We start from the raw sequence: 18,525 nt of genomic DNA, 5'->3' as shown, positions 1-18,525 counted from the left end.
AATATTCAAATCTGTTAAATAAGTTTTACAAGAATATGTTCCGTTTACTTTCATTTAAACTTTTCCAGAGATGATTGATTTAATTAATCTGGTCTATTATTTTTTTGTGTGGTCAAATATGGAGTTAGATGTGACAGAAAAGTTTGTTATTGCTGTTACTCAATTTTTTTTCTTAAGGATTGCATAATTTTTTTATATTAAAAAAATTATTATGTTTTCAGAATAATAAATAGTTATTTATTTTATTTCAGTTACCATCCTCAAAGGCAGCCTGCTTATCCAAATCATTGTGGTAATGATAATGGGGGATGTTCACATCTTTGTTTACCTAACAGGAATTCTTTTCAATGCGTTTGTCCTTTAGGATTAAAATTGACAAATAATAAGTAAGATGATATTTTATTGTAGTTTCTTTGATATTTTGTAAAGTAAAAAGCTGTTAGTTATTGTAAACATTGTATACTTTTATACTAAGGAAAATTGTTTCATTCTTTCTCTTTGTTTATTCTTAACACCTGAATTATGATGCAACTTTTAATTGTATAACAAAATTGTGCATAATTATTAGTAATCAGTTAAGATTAAATGCAATGGCAACTACCTACATTAATTGGGTTAAACATACAATCTCTAATTGACATTACATATTTAATATTAAGTTGTTTTTAAATATTCCCATTCACAAAGAGTAACTCCAGTATAAATCATTTATACTAATTGATAAATTGCTTCAAACAATTAAATTTAAAATTTGTTCAAAAAATTGCCTAATTTTATGATAAATCACATTAAATGATTATAATAAGATGAATTTGGTATAACTGCATTGACATTTTGTACATTTTGTTGAAAAATAAACTAATTTGTATAGCGTGAAGCTTGTGAGAGAAACTCGAAGAAAGAATAGAAAATTAAGTGATTTCTACCGTAAAATTGTTATACGTGTTTTGTTAATGAAAGTCAACACTTGAGTATGAGCTATAATACTTTTGTAACCAAGAAGTACTGAAAGATGTAACATAAGTAAAAAAAAAAAAAAAAAAAAAAAAAAAAAAAAACAATTTCACTGTACTTATTTTATGTTATTTTATTAAGAACTCATTTTTAAGTAGCAAGAAATATGTTTGCATTTAAACCAAAAATCTGGGGAAAAATGGTACTTTAATTTTTTTGTGGTTACACATTTTCCAAGCTTTATAAATTCAACAAAATGACTATGTAAAATATAATATGTGTTAAAATGTGGACAGTTTTTGTGAAATTTTTTTTGCACCATTGTAAAATTTCATTTTTAATGAAGATTTAATAAACTGCCTCTAGTTATATCAAAATAATTCTTTAATGGCAATAAACAGTTTATTTACCATAATATTTCACAGTTATCATTTTACCCTTCTCCAAAAAGTCAATGAAGATTATGTCACAAGCATCCCAACAAAGAGTAGCCATCACATTTCGTGCTAATAGAACACTTTTCATCAACTTTGGAGCAATTTCTCCTAGTGCAACCTATTACTGTTTTCACTGATTCTTTGGTTTTAGGTCTGTATCCAAGTTTTATCAATTTTGCAGATTTATTAAATGGAGCAAAAAGTTTTCTTAATATTGTTTAAACACCCCCATACCATGCTTAGAAATGTTCACTTATTCGTTGTTGACCAAATGGCATCCATTTTTGGAACAGTTTTATCTGTTGGTGTAAATATTTGTGTAAATTATACAGCTATCCATTTTATATGTCTTATCATCTTAGCAGTTCATATGCTTTTATTCTTTTATCCTCCCTCACAATATCATGGATTTTATCAAAATTCTCTGCAATTTTAACTTCAACAGGTGTTTGGAACGTTTAGCGTCATTTGTCCACACAAGACCACATCAAAAGTTACCAAACTGCTTGTACACTGTCGTAATCTATGGAGTCAACTTACTAAATATAATTCTAGCTCGGCTTTATTTTCCTGTTTGGAGCCTTTCAAAAGACAATGTTTGATCACCCTGTGAAATTCTCTTTCTTCCATTTTTTGCAAATCACAGTACTTGATCGATGCAAACAACTGCTAACACAGAATTACTATGTAACTATCTGAAATAGTTACATATTGGTATATGCTCCAATCCGAGAAGTAGGAATGAAGAATGATCTCAACAGTCTACTATAAGTGCTGTCTCTTGACACTTATCAAACCCCCTTCATATATTTTCCCTCACTGTAGAACACTGTGGCCATATACAGTTCCTACAGTAAGGATTGTTATATTTACTTTTTGTACTGATGAAATAATTTATAGTTTTGGTAAAATAAAAAACAAAACAAGGTTAAAAATATATCAGGTGATGAAAGGGTTGTCATGTCATGAGGTAAGGGAAGAAGTGAGTGTTATAACCAGTAAATCTAAAAAAAGTTCTTATTATTTATCTTAGGTAAAAAAATTATAAAAGTTATCTGTCATGTGTATAAATAATAAGTATATATAATATAATAATTATTTTTCAGCCTCTGCAAAGTACAGAGTTAGAGACACTTGTTTTACTTTTTTATGTTTATCAAAACATTTTTGGGCCCAAGCCCATCTTCAGTGATATTTTTTATTTTAATAAATTCTTCTTTGTTTATATTTACACAACAATTCTAGCTTTTTACATTTTACTTTGTAAAAATTGTTTGTTAATAAAATTTAAAACATTTTAAAAATTTCAGAACAAATATTTGTTCAGTCAAAATAGTGAAAAAGTATTGCAGTAACTATTAATTTATCAATATCTTTTTCATATTTGCAATACTTTTTAATTCTGTGTACGTTAATTCTGTACTTTGCGGACGCTGAAAAAAAATTATTAACATACAGAGTACATACGTACGTACGTAGTTATTTAACGTACAGAGGAAAAAAAATTGACTGTAAAAAATTAATACAAATAAATAAGTAATATAAAACAAAGTATTTCTTAAAATATAAAAGTAAGTATATATTAAAGTGTTAGTATATGCATACATATTTAACATAATATGATAAATTAGTACAATTTGTCATATGAGTAAAGTAATTTCTAATTTTATTAGTTTAGTAGGAGTTAAGTTAATATAATAGCACTATAAAAATGCTAGCATAATTCATCTAAAACTTTGCCATCTTTTGTTGTTTTTATTTTTAAAGAATCCCATCATTAAAAGGTATTACAAGGCAAAACAGCCTTTTCTTATTTTGTTATTCGGTTATTATTATTCTTGTGTCAATGTTAATCTTGTGTCTGTGTTACAAAGATATAAATGGGTTATTAATAACAAGCATTATAGGGTTGATGGCATAATTTATGGATCTACACGTCCTTCAGTCAATTTTTTAAGTTGAGTATTTATTACTTAGCTCTTAATTAAAGTAAATTAGTTATTTACAGTAAGTCTGTTTGAGATTGAGATATAATGAAAAATGAGATTCTGCATGCCATGTAACTTGGTGATTATTTTTACACTTAAGAGAAAGTCTGATGTACCAAAATGTTGTATCTAAAAATATTTTCTTTATTTTAATTATGGATTATTTATACAACTCTACAAAATTTTAATTGATTTATCTATGTTTTCAGTAAAACATGTGATTCTACTCCTGATCATCTGCTTCTGTTTGTCCGTAAAAAAGATTTAAGATTACGTCAGTTGAATACTAAAGGGGAAGGTTATGATGTTGTATTGCCAGTTGAAAAAATTAAGTCAGCTGTTGCATTGGCTTGGGATGCAAATTCTGATTCTATATTTTGGAGTGATATTGAAGCAAGTATTATTAGCCGTGCTTATTTAAATGGTAGTAAACAAGAAACTGTCATTGGAACTACCTTGGGTAAATTAAGTTTTTGTTTACTTGATTAATTTAAAATATTATTAACTAAAATAGGTTAATTTTATTGATTATTTTTCATTATTGTGATGTGTTATTAAGTACATAATCTATTTATAGATGTTGTAGTGATACATACAAGAAAAGTAACATGGAAAGTAACTTTGGTTTATTTATTTAAAAAAATCAATTGTGTTAATATTTTTAGTATAAATACAACATAAGATTACAACTTTTATCTAATTTTCTACATAATCTCTAATCAGATAGAGGCAATTGTGGTAACATGTCAAAAGCTTTCAAATCTAGTATTTCAGAAGGATTTGCCCACCGTTCCACACTAAATTGTAACTTGTAACCACCAAACTACTGGGTCCAAACTTATACACGTCTCTTACAATTTTACATTTCTATTGCATTCTTCTCAGATCTTCACTTTTTGTTACCATACACATCTTATTATAAGATTTGTGCAGTATCTGACTCCCTGAAAAGACTATCAACACAATTAATAAAGCCCTACTGGACTGTGCACAACAGTGCGTACCCTGTGGACAGGTGAAAAACTTCAAACTGTTCTGGAACTCCAGATTATCCGACCTGAAGAAAAAGACGAGACAACAGCCACTGCACAGCCGAAAGAACCAAAGCACCTGAGGACCTCAGGTCACTTAGGAAACACCGAGCTGAGCTTCATGCTGAAATCAAAAAAGCCAAGCACTCTGCTTTCAGTTTTTTGTTAACCCAATAGATATAGCCAATAGATATAGATATAGCAAGCACTATGTAGATGTGAGCCGTGTCTGTGGAGATAAAGCCATCGCCATGACAGTGACCAAATTACCTTGTGTTGAACAAGAGAACTCAGAACAAAGTTCTGTTCTCAGAACAAGAGAACTAATAATAAAGGTAAAAATGTGAACTTAAATTAAAATGATTAGACAAAGTAATATTTTATGAGCGCATAATGGGTTCATTTTACAAATGTTGAAAATTATTTTGATTACCTGATAATCACTGAAAAATTATTATTTTTTTTTCAATAATAACGTTTTAATTCTCTCATTTTATTTATTTTACAGAATCTCCAGCTGGCCTTGCTGTTGATTGGGCTACTGATAAACTTTATTGGACTGATGCTGGTACTAACAGGATTGAAGTGTCAAATTTAGATGGTTCTTTGAGATCTCTTTTAATTTGGGAAGGTTTAGATAAACCAAGAGATATAGTTGTTGATCCTTTAAGTAAGTTTAATAATTTTTTATTTGTATTAGCCATTGTTCAGAAAGCTTCTTTTTCATAATTTATTTTAATAAATATATGAAAATCTAAAGATAAAGGTTTACGTTAAGTCAGAGATTCAAGCCTTTAGATGTAGATAAAGATGTACATAATTTACCATTATAACATTTATAATTGTTGTCTACTTAATTTCAAGCAAATGAAAGCATAATCTTTGATTTTCTGTTTGAGAGTCATTCAAGGTAATTTAAATGCAGAAATGTTTTTTGGATTAGGTAACTCACAGAAATCTTACTGTACTTCTTAAATTTTTTTATATATGCACACATAATACTGTGTAAGATTGTGGTTTCATTTTGCCTTATTTATTTCTAAAACTGTATCTCTTGAATAACTCCTCAGTAATGGAACAGTAAAAAAATTAAGTTTAGCAAGTGTTCCTGCCTTAAAATGATATATTTTTCTGTATGAGACCACTGCACTGTAGTCCATATTTGAAACTAGCTCCAAAAATATTAAATGAGTGTAATTTTTGTTAAAATTGTGATAGCCTGAAGTTTTTTACAATAATCTTTTTCCATACCTTTAAAATGATGTCATAAACCTACTCTTTAAACTTTAATTTTTGAATTGCCTTTCCCATCTGTCCCTGAGGACTTGGGGGTGTAATGATCTAATACTAAAAAGTAGATTGTTTCAAGATAGGTTCATTTGTTAATTTCATTTTTCTGTTTAACAATTGAAAAATTATTTAAAGGCTTCCATATTTTATTAATACTCCATGTTACTATCCAATTTTATTTATAATTACAGATTTTTAATTTTAATCTGAAAAAAGCTATTGCTTATTCAAATTAGTTTTAAACTAATTTCAGTATAACTAATTTATATCTAAAATAACCAAATCTGTTTATATAAATCCTCTACAAAATTCAATAAATTGGCTTCTCAGTTGAGAAGTTTACTACTACTTCTTTTAGGATTAAACATTTTATTTGCACAATCTTGAAATAAAATCACACATGTAGAAAGAAAAAGGTACTATGATAGTAATGTAGTTGTTTATTTATTTGCCATCAAATATTAAGTATTACGACAATAATTTCAGTGTTTAGAACAGGTAATACAAAGTAACATGAAAATTGAAAATTAATAAGCGTTATGATTACTAGATGTAAAATAAATAGACCAAAAAGAAGTTGTCATGCAGAAAATCCCCTCAATAGATTATGCTCTTACCAAAATATAAAAAAAAAGAACAACCCTAAGGATTTTAAATTTTTTATTTCAAAAAATTATTAAAAATTAAAAAGCACTAGCTAATAGCTTTTATTTTTAATTTACTAAGAATCATCTCTTTAATATCATAATCACTAACTTCCTTTCTGAATTGAAGCAGTGTGTAACAATTTTGCATATCCATTTAATTGTAATTTATATCACAAGAAAGTACAAGGAGATATCACTAAATAGGAAAATATTGGAAAAGTTAGAAGTGTTCATCACTTTGGTACTTTTTTCTCAGATGATTGAAAATTAGAAATGGGGTAAACTTCTACCAATAAGCCAAAAATACTCATTTTAAATATAGACGATAAATGAATTCAGCTATTGTCCAAAATTGCCTAGAAACTGGTTATAGAATAAGTTTTATTAGAAACAAAAATTTAAAAAGATATCCACAATAAAAGATAACTTGATAACTGGAAAAATTATTTTTTTAAAAATCACAAAGAAAATTGATCATTGAATATCAATAGATTACCAAATTAGCCTTTGCAAATTTTTAATTATTAAAAATCTTTTTGGTGAAAGTTTTTTTATCTTAAAAATATTAAAAGTTACCTAATTTTTCTAAAATGTATGAATTATTTCTACACAGTTTAAGGTCTATGCTTTCTCTCTCTTTGTTGAGATAAATTTTTATTTTATCTAACCCTAGGGCATGGTAGCCAGTCCTGGTAGGGTGATTGAGTGGTTTAGACAATTTTAAGGTGACTCTGCTTTTGACTTTGACTGCCATACTTTTTAGATTTCTAGGCATGCATAACTTATTAATTTGTAACATTTAAAGCATTAACATGTTTTTCTTTTAGTATTTCATGAGTATTGGTCATTTAACAGTTATTATTTATTCATTATTTTTTTGTCAGTTTTTAAATTTATTTTATTTTGTATGTTACATTTTCCTTTACTACTTCACTGTATCTACTGATATTATATAATTATCAGTAGTAATCATTATCAGTAGCAGTAATTATATAATAGACAAAATGCACATTTAGTTTTTATTATAATAATAGTTTTTGAGTGTTTTATTTTAATAAATTCATTTCAATAACTGCTTTGCATAGCTCTTTTTTTTATAACTTGATTCAAATTTACTTAATTTTTTTAGGTGGTTATATGTATTGGAGTGATTGGGGTGCAACACCCAAAATAGAACGAGCTGGTATGGATGGATCCCAAAGAATAACATTTATAAGTTATAATCTTACATGGCCTAATGGATTGGCTATTGATCATGATTTAAATCGTCTTTATTGGGCTGATGGTGGTACTAAATCGATAGAATATATTGGATTAAACGGAGAAGGACGTAAAGTGTTGATAGGTAATGATGCTGATATTTATTAAATGTAATGAAATTTGACCATATAAAAAATTTCTTCAAATTTCTATCAAATTTTTATTTCAATTTGTAAATTTATAAAATAATGTAGGTATACAAATATAGATTGCTTCAGACGATTGTAAAACATTATAGATATTACAGTAGTCTGATGTCCAAATTGGTTTTGTTTAGACTGATAATGTTCACTTCCAAAATCAGTCCCTCTTGTGAACATATAAAAGTAATTTTTGTGGCTGAGTGTCAGTGAATGTTGGTTATTTATCTGTGTTAATGGATATTTGTACCACTTAATGAAGAAACCGGATGCAGTTATTATTTTACTAATTATTTTCCCTTGAATTTCTGAATAGAATGCTTATTGAACTTGCTTTATTTTGATTTATGCCTCATATCTGATCGCTTGTGTCATTTGTAGTTGCCCTGACCATTTTAAAGTGAAAATAATTTTATAATTATCCTTAAAAATAAATGTAGCACTGATATTGATTTTGATTTCATATTCATTGATGCTGTTATAGTTAAAGTTACTTTAATTAAATAGAACCATATCTTTTGCACTGTAAGTACTATATTCTTACAGTTTATATGTTTAATGAAGTACACGATGATGAATGGAGCAAGCGACTATCTTTGATTACCGACAATTTGGTGCATGCAGTTAATGACACGACTAAAGAGAACAGATCATTCACCAACACACCTGTTCCTATGCACTTTCCAGAAATTTCACATTTTCTTCTTGGAAAGATGAAAACACTTTGAGTTTTTGACATGGTACAGAGATAAGCCAATGATTTCTTGAGCCCTATGGTTACTAGGGATAAGTTATAGGTGTTTCATTTTAGGTGTTACAAGTAACACCTAAAATGAAACGATAATCTATGAAATGGTGAAACACTTCATCACCCAAAATGCAAAATACAAGTTGATGTTTTCCATTTAGAATAAAACATGTGCCTGGTCAGCTAGAGTGAGTCTGGATCTGAATTTATTAGGTTCTAGGTTAAATCTTGCAAGAGACACTGTGATGGGGGGGGCCTCCCCCCCATGATGAGGCATGATGTGTCAGGCACATCATGCCTCATCTGTAGATATGAAAAAGGTGAATGTATTTAGGCATTTACCAAATAAGCACCCACAGATAAACTAAAGCAAAGAGGAAATTGTCAACAGTTTCACCAGTGGATGAGGAAGAAATTCTCAACGGTGGAGGGGACAGATGAATCTAGGAATTGGATCTCCGAATTTAAACCCAGAGCCTTTTTCAGGCTTGAAAATAGCAGTCCTATCATTGGAATTACCCACATTTGGGCTAGCAAACCATTTGAGGACTCTCAAAAAACGTTCAATAATCCAAAGAGAAATAACTAAACTAGTACTCTGTCAAAATCTTGGAAATATAATTTTAAGAATTATGGGATATCATAAAAATTATTGCTTGGCACAAGGAATATTAGATCATTGTATAGAAGGGAGCTGAAACTGTTGAGGTCTTGAGGGAGAAGGAGAAATATATATGACTTTCATTACAGAAACTAAAAAGAATTGTATGGAATGATTTAAATGGCCACACGATCTTATATAGCGAAGTGAATTTAAATTCCAGGGCAACGTCAGGAGTGGCTATAATACTGAATAAAAAATGGAAAGTTATACTGCATTCTAAAGGTTGGATTTTAGGTAGGATAATGTGGGTTTGGTGTAAAATAGAAAGAGGCTGCAAGACCATTTTTTGCATATATAGCCCAGAAAAAGGAAAGAATCGGAGGAGTTCTATGATTTATTGCAAGACACTCTGGAGAAATGTAATAAAAATGATTACATCATTATTGCAGGTGACTGATGCAGAGTGTGGGTAATGTATCACTTGCAGCTGTGTCAGGAGTTTGTAGTGAGGATGTTGTTAATAGTAATGGAAAAATGCTGTGTGATTTTGCTACATTCAATGAGATGAAAATTATGAGTATTGTTTTTAGGCATAAAAATATACATCAATACACTTTGGCAGGTACGGGAACTCTGAATGTAATTGATTATTTTTTGGCTAATGTAAAGGCTGTGGATTGGTTTACCAATGTACTTGTATTTTGTGGATGTGATGTAGGAAGAGACCATTAACTGCTGTTAACTAGTTTCAGTTTGCTTAAGAGATGGGTCAAAACAAAGAAAGAAAAAGCATTGCGGAATGAGTAGTATTCATGGAAAGTGAATACTTCTTCAGGATACGGTGATATAACTGCTTATATCTTATATAACTGCAATAGGGAAATATTAAGAGTATACTGGAAAGATCGGCCTTGGAAGCATTGTGATATATTAGGAAGGGAATTCGGCTTAAGAGGTTGGTTGCACGGCATGAGGAAATTTGGAAAATGATGGTAAGAAAAGGAAGGCTTGTAGGAAGATATTAACAGATTTTCACAGCTGTTGAAATAAAACTACAAAAGACTCTCAAATCAAGTCATATCAATGACGAGGAAAGCTCAGCAGGAAGGTAGGGAACAGTATATTTCTGACATTAAACATGACATTCGTGGAAGCCAGAAACTAGGCTATAGAGTTATATGGCAGCTGAATAGGGAGGAGAGAGTTATGCCTGATCTTAGAATAATAGATAGTGAGCAGTTTTTTACGTACTGTAGAGAGTTGCAGACAGAACAACTTTGTGAACTCATTGTCAACAGAGGGATAGATTGCAGGGAGGACAGGGATGCAGCCCTCTTCCTATACTCTTTAATTTATATACAGATGAAATTTTTTGAGAATGGATAAATAGACTACATCATTATGGCATTGATGGTATGGAGATAGGAGAGAATTTTACTGTTCTGTTTGGAGATGATCAGGCTGTCAATTTTATGATGAGGACAAGTTGCAAAAGGTAGTTTACTATTTATATGAGACTGGGTGTAAGAATAATTTAAACATTTCTGTAGAGAAAACAAAGTAATGGCCTTCAAAGGAGCAGATCCTAAGTTATTGCTAGAGAATCATATCCTTGAGCAGGTCTCTGGTTTTAGGTTTTTGGATTGTAATATTTCATGCAATGGGAATGTGGATGTACACCAAAAGATGGAAAATTTCAATAGAATGAATGACTGTCAAGTGAACTCTGAGGAATAAAGTGAGGAGAGATACTCACCTCACCTAAGCTGAAACCAGTAAGGTATTATCGGTTCCAGCTTAAGGAACAGAAACATGCCACAGAACTGATAAGGTATTATCAACTGATAATACCTTTTCGGTTCTGTGAAAAGACAAATCCTATCGGTTCACTCCGAAAAGACAAGCTTGAGTTCAAGCTTGTCTTTGAAATGTGCAGATTTGAGGTCAGTAGCAGGGTACAGTCATTTGGACAGACAATCTAATGTTGATATTCGGGAAGATATATATATGTAACCACTGAATGAAAAGGTTCAGAGATACCAGCCAATGGGATGAAATCATATTGAGTATATAGGTATAGGAAGATTTCCTAGGCACTGCGAAGACTATCAATCTATAGGAACAAGAAATGTGGGTGACCCAGAATGGGAGAACCAGTTTAGGGTTTTGGATTTTGCAACAGGCAGTGATGCCTAATGCTTGATGGAAAAAAGAAGAAGATCATACGTACAGTGTGTTGATTCAGACCAGTGCTTGCCTACATGCTGCTGCCACAACACAATGTCACCTCATGACTTTCGGCTGCGATCATCTCGCATATAACTCAGACCTTTCACCCAGTGACTATCATCTGTTCCTGCTTCTTAAAACCTTACTTCCTGCTTGACAGTTCCAAGATAACAATAACAAGGTCAAACAAGTCATTATATGGGGCTTGCATTGCAGACATAATTCATCTTCTTTTAATCCCAAGCTGGCATTTGGATTGGATCGTCTCCTAAGCTCATATGCTGCTGAGAGTGCCAATGGTTGTCTGATTTCACTAACAAGATGCTTCCATGCATGCCGATCCATGGCCATTGCCGTGGCTTCATTAAGGTTTAGCCTGCAGTTTTTTTATATCATCATCAATCTGCTTGATCCACGATGTCTTTGCAGCTGTTCATTGGACTCTCGAATGGGTGGGTCGTTCATGCCAGAGGAGTTTGCATGGTAGTCGGTTTCCACTCATTCTGGAGACATGGCCAATTCTTCAATTCTGAATTTGTTGCTCAATTGTTGGCTGTTGTTTGCAGCGATGGCGGATATCCTCATTTCGAATGTGATCACAAAGTGAGACTCTAATGGTGTGGTGTAGGCATTGCATTTGGAACACTTCAACTTTGCTCAGGTCTGTCTTAAGTAGTATCCTCTTTCTGCTCCATGTAATAAAATTGGCAGGATCAGGGTTAGGAAAAAACAAACTTGAATGAGATGTTGCTTGTTTCCACAAGTACCGCTTCAGGGAAGCAAATTTTGCGGTTACTTAACCAATTCAACGAAGGCAAATCAAAAGTCGATGAAAACGATAATCATTGTGGATCATTTTCTACATCGAATTCTTTCTTCCATTAGTTGGCCAGTGGCAAATATTTTTGTCACAGGATCCACGGTTTGGTTGAAAACTGGCTTGCTCCTCATGGCCTGTTTGCTCACAAAATTTCTCTAGGCATGACTGGATGTCTTTCATGAAAGCTTTGCCAACAATTGATAGAAGACTTATACCATGGTAGTTCTGTCAGTCTTGACTATCGCCCTTCTTGTGGATCGGAATTATGACAGCATTTTGCCAGGTGGTTTGAAGGAGTACAATTTTCCATGTGCCAGGTGGTTTGAAGGAGTACATGAAGTCGCTGAAGCAGAACAACACCTCTGGCCTTGATGGACTCCGCAGTGATCCCATCTCCTCCAGGTGCTTTTCCATTTTTCAATGAATGGATAGTTGTTTCACCTCTTCAATGATTGGTTCGGCATCAGACATTTGGAACTTAGGTGGCTTAACATGAGGTGGTTCCATTGATGACCCTTGTGGTGGGTCATGGTTGTAAAGCTTTTCAAAGATAAGGCTCCAGTGCTCAAGGCGCCCAGCCTTGTTGATCTTACAAAAGTACCATCATCTTTTCAGATATTGTCATTTTTTGACTTTGCCTTTCCTCTCTATTTTCGGAGAGTTCGGTAGCATGTGTGATATTCATGTTTCCAATTCTTCACGAAGGCTGCTTCTTCCAAGTCAGTTGCCAGTTGGTTCTTTTTTTTCTTTTTTTTTTGGTTGTTTGTGGGTGAAAAATGCTTGGGCGTTATCATCGCTCCAGTTGGTTCCAGTATGCCTTCCAGGGTGGAAGGTGTAATTAATCAAAATATCTTTCATATTTTGATTAATTTCATTATAAATATTTGTTAATAAGTTTTATTATGAATATCATTTCTTCATGATTTAATTTTAATCAAATCAGTTAGTTCACCTTATACAATAAATATAAGGAAGATATTCATAACATTTTAATTTTTTTTGGTTCTTACTCTAATATGTATCTCCATCTTATGGAGATACATATAGATACATGTCTCTTATGGAGATAATGTAATCTAGTAATATAGTATACTCTGATTACAGTAGTATCGCCGTCTTATGGAGCAATAATCAATAGTATCAGTTACTTTTGTTTATTAGTAATCAATTATTTTTTTTCTTTTCATTCCCACCACTACAGATCATGTTTACTAGTTTTGACTTTTTTTCTTTTCCCAAAAGGTTTTCATTCTTTTGCTCTGTTGTTGTCGCCATACTTCTGTCCATTTATATAGATTCTTTTTCTTTCCCTCTGGAAACTTAGAATTGTGAATCACTATGTAATGTTTTTAGATCTGTTTGTATTTTTTTAAACCAGCTGGTCTTTGTGGCTCTGTTTATGTAGAAATTAAATATTTGTTTTTTCAATCTTTGGTTGTTCATTCTACATAAATGTCCATAAAACTATAATCTTCATTTCTAGATTAAGTCCCTTTTTTTTATATTTGTAAATTTCTTTTTAAGTTTTCAATTTGTAAATTCCAACTTCATATTTTGGTCCATAAATTTTTCTTAAAATTCGTTTTTCTACTTTTACTATTACTTGTTATGAAAAAACTGCAGATAGTTCTACCCTATGCAGTGCTTCAGGTATTACAGTTAAAAGTAAAACAGTTTTACACAATATAACAGTATTACAGTAAAATAGTTTTATAGTGCCTCAATTTGTAATTATGTGACCAAATTTTTTTATTGTAAATGTTCTTCATGAGTTGATGGGCAGTTTCCATTTTTTATAATCAGTTACTTTATTAAATAATAAAAATTCATGTATAAAAGAACCACATTGCTTTTCAAATAGTTTTTGCAAACCAGTTTTATTTTTATGATTTACATATAACTTTTTAAATTGCTAAAAAAGGAACTGGTGATGGAGATATCTCCAAAAATATGTTATTCTCTAAAAATGGGCTGAATTAAATTAGTAAAAGGTTTCTTTTTCTTCTTTTTTATTTCGTAGATGTTTTTATTGTTTTGATTAAAATAATTAAGTGTTCATAGTATGTTAATATGCACTCGCGTAATTGGAAAAAAGTTCTACTTTTTTTCATAAACAATGAATGCAGGTGTATCAATGAACTTACGTTTTGTTTATTTGTATTTTATTAATTTCTAAATTTTGTATGTTTCATACATTATTTATTGAATCAATTAGAATATATATATATTGAAACTTTTAACAGGTAATGATTTGCTTCATCCATTTGGATTGGCTGTATTCAAAAATAGTATATACTGGACAGACTGGAATACAGCAAGCATTCATGCAGCTAATAAACATACTGGACAAAATAGAACGATAGTCAGGTAATGTTATTTTCAATTAAAAATTCAGCAAAGAATTGCATAGTTTTCCGGCTTTGACCCTAAAGATTTTTATTTTAAATATACCGCTGAATTTTTAAATATTAATGACTTAATTATGCAGTACATAGATTACAATTGTGAAAAGGATGAAAAAGTTCAGTAAAAATTATTAGGTCCAGTTTGACTCCCTTGACCAAATGAAAATTTTACCTTAAAATAAAGCAGTATTAAAAAAGTATAATTAAAATGCTTAATAAAAGATTTTGATTCCCAATTTACCACTTTCAGAATCAAGTGGCAGGGGTGAAACTTTATGTTGGGGGTGGAAATTTATTATCAGGTGGTGGGGGTCAAACGACTTTTTATCATCAAAGTTTTACTGTATTTATAGTATAATTTCTACAAAAAAAGGAAAATGCTCCTATTAGGAGCTTTGCTTTCCTGAACTGCTACCTCATATAAAATATTTAATAACAGCCATAACTTGAGAAACAGATACAGTATCAGAAATTCTAAAAAACTTCTACAAAAAATTGTTTAAATTCTTAATTTAGGCTCCATAGGAACCCAAAAATTGATATTTTAAGTACAGACCCCTTTCTGCTCTATTGTTTTCTGTGGCTTAAAAGTTTATTTATTGGAGTAATTATTTATATCATTAAGTTGGCCCAGTTTAAAGGAATATTATTCACCAAGGATAAAAAAAATTATAGTTTACAAAATTATATGTACCCTTCTCAGATGGGGGTCAAATATCAGACCAAACTTGGGATATATACCAAAGCACATTTGCCAAATTTTATTTTATTAAAAACGGATTTCTGAAATGAGGCAGAAACCCCTCAATAATAATGTTTAATATCTCCTCTCCCATCACTAACAATAAATCTGATTCACATAAAAATTTGGATTTTTAAATAACTTAATAAAAAAATGTTATCGTACTAAAGCTTTATTTTCTACAACCGATGTTCAAAACATAAAAAATTAAAAATGCAAAACCTACCTCTGCATTTTTTAAATTTTGCCAAAATTTAATCTCTTTAATTTCCCATAAATAGAAATTTGGGAGCTATTTTCTAAGAATTTGTGTTTAGCTAGTCTGGAGATTTTAATCAAAATGTAGGCCAATATACATACATACATACGTATAGCAAGGCGCTTGTGTAGGGGAGTAGATGTACAGCTGTAAGTTGAGAGGAAAGTTCCTTGCTAGAATAGTTCTGCTACACATACATCTGGAAATTTCTATAATTTATTTTGCAGTTTTGAACCAAGAAGGTTTTGAAATGTCAACATTTCCAAAAACATTACCCATACCCAAAATTTTGACCAATTGCAATATTTTTCCTTTAGAGCTATGCTGCCAAAATAGAAGCTATAGCCAGCCAAACTAAAGAGTAATATTAGTAGAAGTTATTCATCATTGGTTATTTCATTCAATGTTCTGACTTATATTATTATTTTTTCTTAATATTAATGTGTTAAAACAATGAGTTTTTCATAAATAACCAGCGATTTTTTATGTCTTATAAACATATGTAAATAAAACAAAATTCTGTAAAGTTTTTATTTACAGTTGCGTCTAGATTAAAAATTTTACTTTCGTATAAAGCATATCATTATTGCAAACAGATAAATATATTTTAAGGCGGCACTCTTTCAAATACACAAGTGAGAAGTAAAAAGTATTACTTATGCTTAGTTATATTGGGAACAAAAAGAAGTATTTAAAGAATAGAAAAAGGGTAGAATTTTTTCCACAATAGTCATTATTTGTTTGGATACATATTTCCATATGTAATAAGTTTTCACATTTCTTTATTGAAAAATTTTGTCAAACCATTCTTCATTCTTAACGTGGAGTGCTTGAATTAGTCTCTTTGATGTTCCTTTTAAGGTTAGGAATAAGTTTGAAATCACTGGGCACCAAACAGGAATTTGAGGAGGTAAAGTATCAGGTTTGGTTGTGTACTACAATGATTTGCAGTACTGATTATATTGCAGCACTATTGGCTCTGTTGATTTCCAAATAACAAAAACACAATTTTCATAGTCTCCTCAAAGATTTAATGTATTGGGCAGAAATCAAATATTTCCTTCAGGTAATACTTGAGGTAGATGTGTTTGAATACAGAGAGGTACCAAAAGAATCTTTCTGGTCAAATATTTCATTATTATTTGGTCAAGTATTTCATTTTTATGAAATATTTGACTCCTGAACTGATTTCCTATGTCCTGCTGTTTTACCAGTGGAGTTGAAATTATGCACCCAACTCTTCATCATTAAGAGTATTGAGAAAGAATTCATCTTTCGTACAAGTGTAAGAGTTACTCAAAATGTTTGATTTTTTTTAATCTCTGACATTACTTAATTTCATGTTATTCACCATCTAATTTGACCAGATTCTTCTATTGATGTTCTGATTTATTTCTGTTGCAGCTCCTAAGATTAAATTATTACATCGGTACAAAAGCAGCTGATTGAAAAACTTATTATTCTGATTAGTGGTATGCTGTCAGTCAGAATGATTGCAATCGTTATTTTGATTGATGCCATCCATAAATTCCGTCACTCAGGATTTTCCCATTAGTACAATCAGGCAATTATAAAAGTGAATGCTTTCATAGCCTGGCCATTGCATCTGACATAGACACAAATGACATTATGATAAGAAGAAGATGAAAAGACATTCAGTGCAGTGGAATGTCATGTCATGTCAGTTGGAATTTTTCCATTTTACTAACATTTCCTTCCGGCTGATGAAAAAACAATTCTTTTCAGAACTCCTTTGAAAATTTAAGGTTACCGATGGACAGGCTTCCAATCCAGAGCTACTTGATAGCAAAACAGAATTAATCTTTTTAAAATCTCTTCCAAGATTGATCCAGCTTTTTCTGTTACCAGTTTCAGAAAACCATAGGCCAAATAGTTTTTCAAGTCTAATCTACATAGGTTGATACTAGTTTTCTTAGCTCCTACTGCTGACGAAGCAGTAATGTACATGCTAATAAATGGTTCTCTTCTTGTCAGTCTCTGCTGATCCTACAATTCATTTTTTTTGTAATGCGGCAATCTTTTTATGCATCAGTTAATGAAATTTATTTTGCCAATTTGATTCTATCATAGAAGCTTTTCTTCCACTGGGAGACTAATTTGATAATCATCACCCAGGTTTAACACTTACGTAATCTTGTTTTCCAAAATTTTTCTCTGATTCAGTCAGTGGTTTTCTTTAAGTAAACAGTTTGCCAGGAACAGTAAATTTTGTTATGCGCAATGCTTTCAGCAATTAAGAATTGAATTACCGTACATTGTTATTATACAAGTATCTGAATCCAGTTTAACTTGTGTTGGTCAAGAACAATTACAGTAAATATAATATGGCTTGGAATGTTTGTAGCGGGGGAATTACCTATGTGAATGTGCATCCATACCCATATTTCTTAAAATAACCACCCATGTGCATTGTTTTTGCTCATCATCCCACACATTTATAAATATTTTTGAGTTTCTAATCTGTGCTTGAAGAATATTATTTTTTAATAGAAGTACATTGGAGTCTGCACATCAAAGATCAGTTAAATTCCTGGATGTAACACATTTTAGAATTTTTAATATTTCTTCCATTCATTTTTTAATGCTAGTGACTGTTTTTACTTCCTTTTATGAAGTAAAAGAAGTATTGTGATCGCGAAAAATTTTGGTTTTTCAGATGTCAACAGAAAAATCTATTTTGACTAGTTTTGGCGTGACGTATGTATGTATCTCACATAACTCAAAAATGATTAGCCGTAAAATGTTGAAATTTTGAATTTAGGATTGTTGTAATATCTAGTTGTGCACCTCCCCTTTTGATTGCAATAGACTGGACCAAAAGTGGTCCAAAAAAGGCCAAAATCCAAAATATTTTTGATTTTCTTAACTGCAGTAATAAGCCCTCATTGAGAGCTTTTCAACGATATATCATAACAAGTACTAATTTTCATTGGTTCCAGAGTTAGTGTCC

General features: G+C 30.9%; 1 protein-coding gene across 1 annotated transcript in view; it reads left to right on the top strand.

Moving 5' to 3' along the window:
- Positions 1-18,525, top strand: part of LOC142319831 (low-density lipoprotein receptor-related protein 4-like) — a 150,878-nt gene that overhangs the window by 90,206 nt on the left and 42,147 nt on the right. The window contains exons 16-20 of the mRNA XM_075357504.1: positions 252-386; positions 3,589-3,839; positions 4,919-5,080; positions 7,477-7,692; positions 14,392-14,515. Coding sequence (XP_075213619.1) covers positions 252-386; positions 3,589-3,839; positions 4,919-5,080; positions 7,477-7,692; positions 14,392-14,515 — 888 coding nt within the window. The remainder of the gene's footprint in view (positions 1-251; positions 387-3,588; positions 3,840-4,918; positions 5,081-7,476; positions 7,693-14,391; positions 14,516-18,525) is intronic.

Source organism: Lycorma delicatula, chromosome 2, assembly GCF_047948215.1.
Source record: "Lycorma delicatula isolate Av1 chromosome 2, ASM4794821v1, whole genome shotgun sequence".
Lineage (NCBI taxonomy): Eukaryota > Metazoa > Arthropoda > Insecta > Hemiptera > Fulgoridae > Lycorma > Lycorma delicatula.
Note: the sequence above shows the minus strand (reverse complement) of the source record. Positions and strands in the feature narration are given on the sequence as shown.